Consider the following 13,358-nt stretch of genomic DNA (forward strand, 5'->3'; position numbering starts at 1 on the left):
GGATGAACACTCGTAGAGTCGATTATTATATTTAATGTAGAAAGTAGTAAACTCTTGAAGTTTGTATGTATGATGTAAGTACTCTTCAATAGTAATTAGTCTATTACATAAGAGAGCTTTGTAAAATGTTATCTTGTTAATTGATGAACGAATAGTGTTGTTGACTAATGGAACATTTGTGAGAACAATGGCTAACGGTGTGCGCCTTTGAATCTGTGCTAGAGCTGTTTCAAGCCAAGCTGAATCAACTAAGGTGTACAAATTCATTTTAAACAAATTTGAAATGAAATAATTTGTGAGAATTTGAGAATAATTTAATTATTTTAGAAGTCTATATTGAAAAAATATTCTTAACAAAATTAATTTAAATGGTTCAGAAAATAAAAAATTAAAATTAATGGAAAAAACATGATTAGGAATAATTAACAATAATAAATATCATGTTTTTGGATTATTTAAACAGCTATAAAAGAACGAATTTTACAAATTACGATAAAAAATTATTGAAAAATAATGAAGAGGATAAGGATTTGAATCGAAAATTAAAAGGATGATTATGTGTCAAATTAAATTAAAAATAAAAATTTAGACAAGAAATAGTGCAAAGAATTAGAATTAACATAAAAATCGAAAATTTAATAAAGGAGAGATAAAATTATTGTAGTATTCAATTGAAAAATTTTATAAAATAAGGAATATTGGTAAACAAATAAGTTTCATCTAAAAAAAGGAAAAAAAAAAATAAAAATTGAAATAAAAACAGAAATATAAAATATTTTTAAAATGCAAAAAAGTTTCATACTAATCGTTTTTGTATAATATTTATCATTGAAAGATTATTGAAAGATATTTTGAAAGAAATCGAAAGAGTTAAGAAATATTGAGAAGAAGGACAATTGAATGAATTTTTGGCCGATTGTGCTATGCAAAGTTGATGATAATTGCAGGAAATTTTGAGATTTTCGAGGTTTTGGAGGGTGTGAGTACTATTATATGTAATAGTATCTCACACCCTCCAATTCATCCTATGGCGTCGAGAAAATTTGGGTGAAATGTCGTTGCATTTCACGAAAATTTCTCGGCGCCATATAGAGAACTAGAGTCTGCGAGGTACTGATTCTATCTATGTACCTCGCAGACCCTAGTTCTCAGCCAAAATGGCTAAAAATTGCTCGCAATTGTTTGCCATGTAAACTGTCACTTTTTGAGGAGATTTGACATTCTGTCAAATCTCCTTTTTTCGTATATAAGATAATGACTACTGTGTAATTGTAGTGTCTCACTTTTGTGATGAAGTTTGCTAAAGGTGAACGAGGATTATTGAGCAAATCATGACCACCATAATCATCAAAAACAAGCAATGAATTACTTGGATACTTTGTGAATGTGTTGTGCATGAAAAATAGCGTGACTTCACTTTTGACAAAAAGTGACACTATTTCTGATGGTTTTGTCATTTATTTGTCAGATTTATAAATGGATAATAATGCTGTAAATCAGATATTAATTAAAAATATTTAAGATTTATGTTCGAATTGAAAAGCAAAATGATATTTTTTAATTGAAAAACGTTAATATTGATATTTTGAAGTTTTTAATATTTGTTAGTATCTTAAATTATTGAATGCATACGTTTTTTATGTTCTCAATTTTAAAAAATTGTGAAGAATTTAGTTTTTTGGAGATGGATGTTTAATATTTGTGAGTGAGAATGCAAGCAGGAGTTTGGTACTTTAAGGCTAGGTTGAGATAGATTTCCCATTATATTATCTGTGAATATATTGTTTTGAAAATTCAAGATATAAAAAATATATTATCAAAAAATTTTATATTTTAAATACAATAGGGTGGAAGTATAGTACGATGAGATAGCAATGATATATTTTATAATGGGAGGTAATCTGAAGATAAGTAGCAATTTTATGCGATTTTGATTGGGAGTTGGAGGGTGTGAGTACTATAGCATGTAATAGTATCTCACACCCTCCAATTCTTCCTATGCGCCGAAAAATTTTTGGTGAAATGCGACGACATTTCACCAAAAATTTTCGGCGCCATATAGAGAACTCTAGTCTGCGAGGTACTGATTCTATCTATGTACTCGCAGACCATAGTTTTCAGCCAAAATGGCTAATAATTTGAGAGTCTATATGATAATGTAAAAGTTAAAACATTCAAGTATTTAAGTATTTCTTTAAAATATTAAGTTTTTATTTTTCCAATAAAATTCTAATATCAAATATTTTTATTTAACGATTAATTTTATTTATATTTTTATAGTTTTTTTTAAGAAAAAATATTGTTAGGGTTTTATGGATTTTCAATTAATATACAAGATAATTCATGAATGTATATATTTCCAAGTTTTTAAGGATGCAACACTTTACATTTGTAAACTGTCAAAAATGAAGTCACGCTATTTTTCATGCATTACAGGATACTTTGTGAATGGATATTTATTGAGTTTCTTCACTATATACATTGCAATCTTTTTGTACTCAAACTTACCATCAGGTCTTCTGAGTTGATGTTTAGTTAATATATGTTCCATTTCTTCTGATATCTTCTCAAACTTACTCTTTATGAACTCAACTATTGCATAATACTTTGACTTCATCTTGACATTTTTCTGTAAATATGGCATAAGTTCCTTATTGTCTTTCTTCAGTACTGGTGCTTTTACTTGCCTCATAAATGTTTTGGCAGTTTTGTCCATCGTTCCTGATGTTGCAGAGATTACAATTGAGTCATAATAAGGAGTCTTTGTAAACCTATCTGTTATCATGATATGTCTAATCACACCATAAGTCTTTCCTGAACCCATCTTTCCACAGTAGAAATACACTCCGTTAGTACAAAAGGGATAATCATCAGAAAAGGGCATAATTAATGCATTGTTTAGTTCTTTGCTATTTTTTCTCGCTCCGTCATGTAAAATCTTATCAACTTGATTGATGACTTTTTCCATCTTTTACCTATATATAAAATGTCGAAAAGCAACGGTTTATACTATGAACATGTAATGAATGATGGTGTCATCAAAGACAACTCAATAACATTTAAGCTACCACGTGATTTCATTGAATACCCAGCAAAGAAAGCCATTGAAATCAGAAAGATCAACATTCAATTACCCGAGTTTATGATGTTATTAGTGCCATTTTTTGAAGACGATGACACTGAAGTACCTCCAACATTCTGTTATATCATGCCTGAATTAACACCGAAGGAAATAACGGATACACTTCTCTCTAAAACTGATGAAAAGTATAAGAAATACTTTGAGATATATTATAGTACTCAAGATAATTGTATGAAGTTTGTCAGGAGACCATTAGGTATAGGTGTTATAAATTTTCATTATGGTATGTTTAGTACCCTTTTTGATAACTTCTTCGGTGAATTTTCACATCAAGCTCTTGACTTACTTAGTGAAATGAACACGTTAACGGAGGAAGAAAGATACAAAATAACTGAAACAAGTTATGGAATGTTAGCAGAAAGTAATATTGATAACTTTATTAAGAGATTCCAAGCATACCAATCATCTCTTAGTGACTATATTCATATGGATTACATACTAGATTATGATGAATATGATGAATTCCATAGTGATGATCCAGACATACCAGAAGGTTTAAAACAGCATATAAGAGACTTAAAAACTTTGACCGTTCAAATTTCAAACTTCGAATTTGTCTATGAACGTAATGAAAAAGACTATTATTTTACTGAGTATCATATCAGAAATCTTCCATTAGCTTTAAATGTTATTGCAACAAGCAACATAGCTCATGATAACAAGCAGTTTATTTGCAATGCTAAAGAAACTCTCATTCCTCCTAAGTATTATGACATATCTGGTTATAAGGATACTATAACATTTGAGTTCTTTAAGAGATACAGTATTATAAGAGATAAAAAGATAGATAACCTAGTAATTCAACCCATTAAAATGGAGATGAGGCTAAGATTTTCAAAAATCATTTCTCGATTTTAACTAAAAACCTTTGGTACCCATATAAATGCATCAGACATTAGGAGGTTAGTTGTATTTAACTTATAATTATCCATAATTTTTTCATATTTTTAATTTTTTTAATCCTTTGGAACAATGATATAAAATCCCTCTATTTATGTATATTAGCAATCTTGTAATAAACAGAAATTCATCAATAGTGACAGCTCTCAATTTTTTGACATTTGTAAATTCTAAATTGAATGAGAAAAATGAAATAATACTAAGCATAATACAATATTCTAGATTTAATTATAATTAGGAAAAAGTTAGTTTTGAGAGTACTTTTCATAGGCATATAGAATGAAATCTTCTGAAAAATAATATCACATAAACTCATATTATTTTCTAATATATAACTATTTTATATAAAAATCAAATTCAATGATCTTAAAAGCGAATGATAAACCTCAAAATTTACGAATATAATGAGTGGGAATATAATGCTTATCTATCATAAAACCATATGAAATATCAATTTTTGCTTTACGCCTAATTTTTGACGACAATTAGCAAAAAATGTTAAATGTTAACACTCAGTCCATTTGAATATGAAAAATAAAATTGACTTTGATTAAATGTTTTTATTTATCATGCAATTCTTCTTGCGACCAAAGATTTGAATAAAAGTTCAAAAAAAGATAGCTTAAAAAATAATATACGGTAGTGTTTACTAATAGATGAATAGTATATAAATTCTATTAAAATGGATTTGATCCAAAAAAATATAAAACCAAAAATAATTGTTATAATTTAAATGAAGAAGTAATTTAAAACGATTTAATTTATGATCAAATTTTATATATTTTTTTGGATCAAATCCATTTTAATAGAATTTATATACTATTCATCTATTAGTAAACACTACCGTATATTATTTTTTAAGCTATCTTATTTTTTGAAATTTTATTCAAATCTTTGGTCGCAAGAAGAATTGCATGATAAATAAAAACATTTAATCAAAGTCAATTTTATTTTTCATATTCAAATGGACTGAGTGTTAACATCTAACATTTTTTGCTAATTGTCGTCAAAAATTAGGCGTAAAGCAAAAATTGATATTTCATATGGTTTTATGATAGATAAGCATTATATTCCCACTCATTATATTCGTAAATTTTGAGGTTTATCATTCGCTTTTAAGATCATTGAATTTGATTTTTATATAAAATAGTTATATATTAGAAAATAATATGAGTTTATGTGATATTATTTTTCAGAAGATTTTGTGTTCTTCTTCAAAATTTTATTTTTTATTAAAAAGAATCTTTACAAAATATACATTTACTTTAATTAATATTTAAAAACGTGCTCTATCAAAAGTTCCAAAAATTCAATATTTTAGCTTTTCTGAGGTGTCACTTTTGATGAATTTCTGTTCACAACAATCTTAAATAATATTTTGGAACCTAAGAATAAATACTTGTATTCTTTGGCTAACAATTATGACAATTTACAAAAATATTTGACACTTTACATGTCCCCCAGAGTTCCAAAATTATTTGGTCGGGTAGGTCAGGTAGGTGGGGCTTCCAGGCGCGTTGCGCCCTCTAGCCCATAAAAAATTTTTGTTTAGATTAAAATTAAAATTTTTATTCTGAAATGTTTGCTTTAATGTTTTTTACGGATGGAAATGAACTGGATATCGTCTGAGTCTTCGCTTGTTTCCTCCTCTTCTTCTTCTTCGTCCGAATTGTCTTCATCTTCACAATAACCAGATAAGAAGATGGTTATTTTGGTTTGTTCTGGTTTTTTGAGAAGCATTTTGGCTGTGCCAGTAAAAACGAACTCAAGATTTTGATAGAATTGTCTGCTTGAGTGAGTGAATTTGCATACTGTAAGTGGCATTGCAACTCGGTTTGCTTGAACAGATATTATTGAAACTTCTTCTCCATCTGGTATCCGTTCAGGAATATCTAAAGCGGCTGTTGTTATAATATGCATATTGTTTTTCGTAATGCAATTTTGGATATATTTCGAATGGATGTGCAGCTACACCAGCTGGAGCAACAATGAAAAGATTCCAGGAGAAAGAACCGCGTTTGTTTTCATCTTCTTTCCAATTGTAAGTTAAAGGATAAGGACGAAAGTCGTTGAGTGTTTCATATAGCTGTTCTCTTAAGTTTGGTTCACAGCAAATAATGAACTCGTCAATTGCTGAAGAGATATCATAGTTGAAACATAAAGCAAATTCGACAAGAAAAAGTCAACCATTACTGTCGGGTTTTGAACTTTGTTTTCTAATGTTTCGACTGGTTTTATTATACTTTTGAAATATCTATCATAGTCATTGTTGTCTGTTAAGGAAATTGTTTGGATAAGCTGCAATGAGTCTTCTATATCTTGCTTCTGTTGTTGAGAATGAGAAGACACCTTCTGGTTCTGTAGGAGTGTAAGTTTTTAGTTGAACTTTGCGTATGTTTTTGTCTGATTGGAGTCTGATTGGACTGAAACAACTTGAGCTTCTGTAGTTTGTTGTGTTATTGTTTGTTCTGAAGGTTGCTCTGATGTTTGTTCGACTTCTGCAGTTTCTTTTGGTTGAATTTGAGCTTCAATTTGTGTCTGATTGGAGTCTGATTGGACTGAAACTTGTGTAACCTCTTTGGACATACTAGTAAAGTATGAGGATATAAGTGTTTGACCTTTAAAGAGCTTTTGTAAAGAATTGTCAGTCATGCTACTCTTATATACGAAAAAAAGAGATCTGACATTGTGTCAGATCTCAGTAAAAGTGACATTTACATGTCAAAAAAATAGAATGAGTTTAAGTAATTAAAATTGAGGGTGAGAGTAGTATTGTATGAAATAATATCTCTCACCCTCCAATTCATCCTATGGCGCCGAAAAAATTTTGGTGAAATGCGACCACATTTCACCAAAATTTCTCGGCGCCATATAGAGAACTAGAGCCTGTGAGGTACTGATACTATCCATGTACCTCGCAGGCTCTAGTTCCAAGCCAAAAATGGCTAAAAATTGCCCGCAATTGTTCACATTGCGGGCAATTTTTAGCCATTTTGGCTTGGAATTGGAGGGTGAGAGTAGTATTGTATGAAATAATATCTCTCACCCTCCAATTCATCCTATGGCGCCGAAAAAATTTTGGTGAAATGCGACCACATTTCACCAAAATTTCTCGGCGCCATATAGAGAACTAGAGCCTGTGAGTACTGATACTATCCATGTACCTCGCAGGCTCTAGTTCCAAGCAAAATGGCTAAAAATTGCCCCGCAATTGTTCAACATTGGGGGCAATTTTTTGCCATTTTTGGCTGGGAATTGGAGGGTGAGAGTAGTATTGTATGAAATAATATCTCTCACCCTCCAATTCATCCTATGGCGCCGCAAAAATTTTGGTGAAATGCGACCACATTTCACCAAAATTTTCTCGGCGCCATATAGAGAACTAGAGCCTGTGAGGTACTGATACTATCCATGTACCTCGCAGGCTCTAGTTCCAAGCCAAAATGGCTAAAAAATTGCCCGCAATTGTTCACATTGCGGCAATTTTTAGCCATTTTGGCTTGGAATTGGAGGGTGAGAGTAGTATTGTATGAAATAATATCTCTCACCCTCCAATTCATCCTATGGCGCCGAAAAAATTTTGGTGAATGCGACCACATTTCACCAAAATTTCTCGCGCCATATAGAGAACTAGAGCCTGTGAGTACTGATACTATCCATGTACCTCGCAGGCTCTAGTTCCAAGCCAAAATGGCTAAAAATTGCCCGCAATTGTTCACATTGCGGGCAATTTTTGGCCATTTTTGGCTGGGAATTGGAGGGTGAGAGTAGTATTGTATGAAATAATATCTCTCACCCTCCAATTCATCCTATGGCGCCGAAAAAATTTTGGTGAAATGCGACCACATTTCACCAAAATTTCTCGGCGCCATATAGAGAACTAGAGCCTGTGAGGTACTGATACTATCCATGTACCTCGCAGGCTCTAGTTCCAAGCCAAAATGGCTAAAAATTGCCCGCAATTGTTCACATTGCGGGCAATTTTTAGCCATTTTGGCTTGGAATTGGAGGGTGAGAGTAGTATTGTATGAAATAATATCTCTCACCCTCCAATTCATCTATGGCGCCGAAAAAATTTTGGTGAAATGCGACCACATTTCCCCAAAAATTTCTCGGCGCCATATAGAGAACTAGAGCCTGTGAGGTACTGATACTATCCATGTACCTCGCAGGCTCTAGTTCCAAGCCAAATGGCTAAAAATTGCCGCAATTGTTCACATTGCGGGCAATTTTTAGCCATTTTGGCTGGGAATTGGAGGGTGAGAGTAGTATTGTATGAAATAATATCTCTCACCCTCCAATTCATCCTATGGCGCCGAAAAAATTTTGGTGAAATGCGACCACATTTCACCAAAATTTCTCGGCGCCATATAGAGAACTAGAGCCTGTGAGGTACTGATACTATCCATGTACCTCGCAGGCTCTAGTTCCAAGCCAAAATGGCTAAAAATTGCCCGCAATTGTTCACATTGCGGGCAATTTTTAGCCATTTTGGCTTGGAATTGGAGGGTGAGAGTAGTATTGTATGAAATAATATCTCTCACCCTCCAATTCATCCTATGGCGCCGAAAAAATTTTGGTGAAATGCGACCACATTTCACCAAAATTTCTCGGCGCCATATAGAGAACTAAGCCTGTGAGGTACTGATACTATCCATGTACCTCGCAGGCTCTAGTTCCAAGCCAAAATGGCTAAAAATTGCCCGCAATTGTTCACATTGCGGGCAATTTTTAGCCATTTTGGCTGGGAATTGGAGGTGAGAGTAGTATTGTATGAAATAATATCTCTCACCCTCCAATTCATCCTATGGCGCCGAAAAAATTTTGGTGAAATGCGACCACATTTCACCAAAATTTCTCGGCGCCATATAGAGAACTAGAGCCTGTGAGGTACTGATACTATCCATGTACCTCGCAGGCTCTAGTTCCAACCAAAATGGCTAAAAATTGCCCGCAATTGTTCACATTGCGGGCAATTTTTAGCCATTTTGGCTTGGAATTGGAGGGTGAGAGTAGTATTGTATGAAATAATTCTCTCACCCTCCAATTCATCCTATGGCGCCGAAAAAATTTTGGTGAAATGCGACCACATTTCACCAAAATTTCTCGGCGCCATATAGAGAACTAGAGCCTGTGAGGTACTGATACTATCATGTACCTCGCAGGCTCTAGTTCCAAGCCAAAATGGCCTAAAAATTGCCCGCATTGTTCACATTCCATCTTTTGTTGGTAAGACGAAGAATATGAAATAAATTATGAAGAAGATAATGATGAATAAAATATCACTTTTTATATTTTTGACACGTAAAGTCGTCACTTTTCTGTCAAACTGTTTTTATCGTTTTCGTATATAACACTACTACTGTGGTCTTGCATTAGACAAAAATGAACTGACCAGAAGTTTATGGAAAATGAATATTGAATAAAAACGGTTTTCGTCAACGGTAACCCCCTCTATTTTTTATTTTATTTAATAGTTACCGTTGGAAAAAACGGTTTATCTCAAATATTGAATGAACTATGAACTTTTTTGTACAACGGTAAAACTTTTTACACAACGGTTTTTGAGAGTCGTCGCCGTTGACTTTTTTTAAAGCACTCAAAATAGTATAACTTTGTCCGGACAAGTAAGGGTCTATCGTCGCTACAGGAAAAGTTACAGGCGTTCCAAGGAAGTATACTTTGAGAAGCCTTTTCTCCCTTATAGAATGAGATAGGACGGTTATTTTACAAAACTGACAACACTTTGACCGAGTAGTTTTTTGTGCTGAACAAAAAGTGTCATATAAACATCTGTCAAAAACCGCTTTTTAACTTCACTTAAAATGCCACGTAAGCTACGTAAGAATATACGTAAGAGGAAGGGAGCATTGAAACATCCAATAGTAAAACTGTTGCATGCTAAGATCAGTCAAAATGTAAACCTCTCAATTTTATCGTCGGGGAAAGTATCTCAATTCCTTCAAAAAAATCGAAAAACTATTTAATTTTAAAAATATAATACTTTTAATTAGTTATTTAATTGGATATATTTTTAAAAAATCACTTTTGAGAATACTTTTGAGAACTTTAATTAAAAAAATGTATTCAAAAATATCGCAATATAAACATATATTTATTTTAGATTTATATCATTTTTATAAAAAAATAAAATTGAAAAACTAATATCGGTTTGGTCCAACATTTTTAATGGATAGATATAGGCCTCATGTACCTTGCGAGTGGCTTATTCAGGCAAAAGAAAAATTGGAGTCAAGAAAACTCAATTATCTAGTTGCCTGCAAAAGAGTTCCCTATGAAGATTATATTAAATGTGAATTTAGAGCCGTTTCAAAAAATACTTTAAAAAGTGCTTTTTTGAAATCCGGTCTGCCCCCACCAAAATTTAAACCGGGTCCGCCAAAAGAAGAAATTTTCCCAGAAATTTTACAAAAAGTGCTCAAAGCTTATGAAGAATATAAATGCGGAATACAGAAAATGTACTGGAGATTGAACATGGATATCAAAACATTTTCTATATCATACAACAAGCTCAGAAATATTTATAGTTTATTAGAAATCAAAGAAGAAAAAAGTGATAACCATCAGAAAAATATTACACCACATTTTATTGAAAATATCATCAACATGTTTTCGAATCAGGAACGTACTTACATACAATGATAGTTCTAAGTATGTTGTATCTATATGCATTTGCAAATCATGTCTGGCATTTCTCTATATATGAAAAGTCCAAGCGAGGGGAATTTTAATTCCCCTCACTTGGACTCTTTTTCCGATATGGCACGTTGACGTGCATTTCTTGTTTGGATCTCAGCAATTGCCAACATACGGAATAATTGATGATAAATCAAGATTCCGATTGGCATTAGAGCTGTTACCAAACAAAAGTTCTTCCTCAACCACCATAGTTGCCCAAAAAACGATAAATTCCTATGGAAAACCGTTTTGTTTTTGGGCTGACAATGGTGGAGAAAACATGGGCCAATTTTATAATTGGCTCATGGCAAATGACATCCAAATAAGGCATACCTTACCGCATATGCCTCGGCAGAACGGTAAGATCGAAAGGCTTTGGCCTTCTTTAGAGAGAAACTTACGAGGTAGAGAAGATGTCGAAGAAATTCAACCAAAATTAAACAAATTCCGCGAAAACTACAACACAGTGCCTCACAAAACATTACCCCGCAAGGGATTTCGACCAATGACGCCGAGAGAGTGCTTCAACGAAATTCCACATTGGAAAGAAGGAGACAATCCAATGTGGAAGGTTCAGCTTGATGGCAAGGTACAGACCAAAGAGATTCCAAACCATTAAAACTAATTTACGAATAAAAATTTTAATTTACTAAATTATCTTTTCTTTTTTTTAAATAAATAGCTATCTTCCATAAGTAAAAGATGACTTGGGAGAACTGATTCTAGATCAGTTGATAGAATCCTCGTCTCCCTGCCAGAAATGTCAGAAATAAGTTTGCATCAAATCGTATGCAAACAAAGATTTTCGGATTAATAGCAGGAATGAAAGGGTAAGAGATATGTATTAATAATATGTATCCATTACCCTTTCATTCCTTATAGTTAGTTCAAAATTTTGGTTGTAATAATATGAAATTGAAACTAAGCGTGACAACTTTGTATGAAGGTTTGTTCCTTATGAGGTATATATTCATACTGTATACCTCATAAGGAACAATTCCCTCCTTAAAACGAGAAAACTTGTTCGAAATTGTTTATCATTTCGAACAAGTTTTCTCGTTTTTAATAAGAAACTAAAGGCTATGAGGCACTGATTATATATTAATGCCTCATAGCCTTTAGTTTCTAATAGATAGCTGGGAAACTTTCTCCAAATGATATGTTAATCAGAGAAAGTTTCCCAGCTATCAAGAGGGAATTGTTCCTTGTGAGGTATATAGTTATAATGTATACCTCATAAGGAACAATTCCCTCCTTAAAATCGTAGGCATTTTTATACTTATTACTCCACCATTCAAAATCATATTGATCTGAAAAGTTATTTTTATTAAAAATTTAGAATTTTAATAATTATAGAGTTTGAATTTCATTCAATACCTATATATTTTCAATATGCGAATTTGAAAATCATTCTCAAAAGTTCTCAGAAAACCTTTTTTTCATTAATTTTAAGAAATCTGAGTATTAAATTAAGTGATAAATTCATTTGACACTCCTTTAATTTTTAAATTCAAAAAATTATATGTGCTTCTTAAAATGACTCACAAAAATTTTATTATAAAATAATATATAATATTAAAAATCCCACAACATTTTTACTTTACATAATCGTACTTCCTCGACGATTAATTTCCCCTCAATTTCTATCGTTGACCGAACTTAGCATGCAACAAAACTGACACCACAACAACAGTTGCAACAACAAATGATGAATGACCCCACTATGTTGCAACAAATGTCAAGCAACCCTATGCTTTTAAACCGAGTTATTGGTGCACAGAGTGGGGGTTTAAGAGCGGCACTTTTAGCGAAAATGGCAGGCTATGGTGGAGCTGCAGACGGAACAGCTTATAACCCTCAAAGTCAAATGAATTTGAGTTCACTCAAAAATCAAATAACAGATGTCAAAAAGTCAAACATAGACATACAGAAACAAATAAGTGAAAACGAAAAGAAACTAGAATATGACAGACACACAAAGAAACTCAATGAGTTAAACGTAGAGAAAAAGAAGAAAGAAGAACAACTGAAAGAACTAAGTACAGAGGAATATGCGAAAAAAGTGTCAGAAAAAGCAGCAGAAGTAGCAAAAATGAAACAAGATGTTATAAATTTGAAAAACCATACTACTCAATATAAAGTACTGAAAGATGAAGAGATAAAACAAAAAGCCCTGAAGACATATATGGATAGCGATGAGTATAAAAAAGAAGTTGAAGCAAATGTAAAGGCAGAAAAACTTTTACAGTTGCAAAACCAAACCGTACAGTATGAAAACTAAGCACAAGAAAGTAAAAATAACGACGCAGCCATGCAAAAGGCAATGAAAAGTGCAGAATATATAAAAGCTAACAATGACTGGTTAGATGCCCAAGCCAACGATAAAGCAGCCCAACTTATAGGGTCAATAAGGACAAAAATACAAGCGGATGAAGACAGTTCAAATGAAGCTTTAATGAATGCTGACTTTAAGAATGCCTTCGAAGCTCTTCATAGTAAGGTGAAACTAGTGAACGACTTCTCATCTGGAAAGAAACTGAAGTCTGAAGGTTTCGACAAAGAGTTAAGAGAAGTAGCACAAAATATGACGAAAATAACAGATGCAGCAACGAGACAG

General features: G+C 32.4%; 4 protein-coding genes across 4 annotated transcripts, besides 15 other annotated features; 2 read left to right on the forward strand and 2 right to left on the reverse strand.

Moving 5' to 3' along the window:
- Nucleotides 1-1,235: 1,235 nt before the first annotated feature.
- Nucleotides 1,236-3,166: a mobile genetic element.
- Nucleotides 2,918-3,161: a mobile genetic element.
- Nucleotides 3,167-4,155: 989 nt separating the features above from the next.
- Nucleotides 4,156-4,192: a mobile genetic element.
- Nucleotides 4,156-4,192: a terminal%2Cinverted (terminal inverted repeat of Banshee-A3 transposon ID:TVAGG3_0117220).
- Nucleotides 4,193-5,367: 1,175 nt separating this feature from the next.
- Nucleotides 5,368-5,405: a mobile genetic element.
- Nucleotides 5,368-5,405: a terminal%2Cinverted (terminal inverted repeat of Banshee-A3 transposon ID:TVAGG3_0117230).
- Nucleotides 5,406-5,629: 224 nt separating this feature from the next.
- TVAGG3_0117240 (uncharacterized protein) lies at nt 5,630-5,962 on the reverse strand (the record flags this gene model as incomplete). The annotated part of the gene is made up of 1 exon (XM_051223396.1): nt 5,630-5,962. The coding sequence occupies one exon, from the start codon at nt 5,960-5,962 to the stop codon at nt 5,630-5,632; it is 333 nt and encodes a 110-aa protein (XP_051108382.1).
- Nucleotides 5,963-6,418: 456 nt separating this feature from the next.
- TVAGG3_0117250 (uncharacterized protein) lies at nt 6,419-6,628 on the reverse strand (the record flags this gene model as incomplete). The annotated part of the gene is made up of 1 exon (XM_051223397.1): nt 6,419-6,628. One exon carries the CDS (start codon nt 6,626-6,628, stop codon nt 6,419-6,421), a length of 210 nt encoding a protein of 69 aa, XP_051108383.1.
- A 236-nt stretch (nt 6,629-6,864) lies between these two features.
- Nucleotides 6,865-6,973: a mobile genetic element.
- A 142-nt stretch (nt 6,974-7,115) lies between these two features.
- Nucleotides 7,116-7,223: a mobile genetic element.
- Nucleotides 7,224-7,865: 642 nt separating this feature from the next.
- Nucleotides 7,866-7,974: a mobile genetic element.
- A 140-nt stretch (nt 7,975-8,114) lies between these two features.
- Nucleotides 8,115-8,224: a mobile genetic element.
- A 139-nt stretch (nt 8,225-8,363) lies between these two features.
- Nucleotides 8,364-8,472: a mobile genetic element.
- Nucleotides 8,473-8,861: 389 nt separating this feature from the next.
- Nucleotides 8,862-8,970: a mobile genetic element.
- Nucleotides 8,971-9,109: 139 nt separating this feature from the next.
- Nucleotides 9,110-9,217: a mobile genetic element.
- Nucleotides 9,218-9,336: 119 nt separating this feature from the next.
- Nucleotides 9,337-9,406: a mobile genetic element.
- A 1,678-nt stretch (nt 9,407-11,084) lies between these two features.
- Nucleotides 11,085-11,360, forward strand: TVAGG3_0117340 (integrase core domain-containing protein; the record flags this gene model as incomplete). The annotated part of the gene is made up of 1 exon (XM_051223398.1): nt 11,085-11,360. The coding sequence occupies one exon, from the start codon at nt 11,085-11,087 to the stop codon at nt 11,358-11,360; it is 276 nt and encodes a 91-aa protein (XP_051108384.1).
- Nucleotides 11,361-11,530: 170 nt separating this feature from the next.
- Nucleotides 11,531-11,980: a mobile genetic element.
- A 469-nt stretch (nt 11,981-12,449) lies between these two features.
- TVAGG3_0117360 (protein of unknown function, DUF4106 family) lies at nt 12,450-13,022 on the forward strand (the record flags this gene model as incomplete). Its single annotated transcript, XM_051223399.1, has 1 exon — nt 12,450-13,022. The coding sequence occupies one exon, from the start codon at nt 12,450-12,452 to the stop codon at nt 13,020-13,022; it is 573 nt and encodes a 190-aa protein (XP_051108385.1).
- Between the last annotated feature and the right edge of the window lie 336 nt (nt 13,023-13,358).

The sequence above is a fragment of the Trichomonas vaginalis genome, chromosome IV (genome assembly GCF_026262505.1).
Source record: "Trichomonas vaginalis G3 chromosome IV, whole genome shotgun sequence".
Lineage (NCBI taxonomy): Eukaryota > Parabasalia > Trichomonadida > Trichomonadidae > Trichomonas > Trichomonas vaginalis.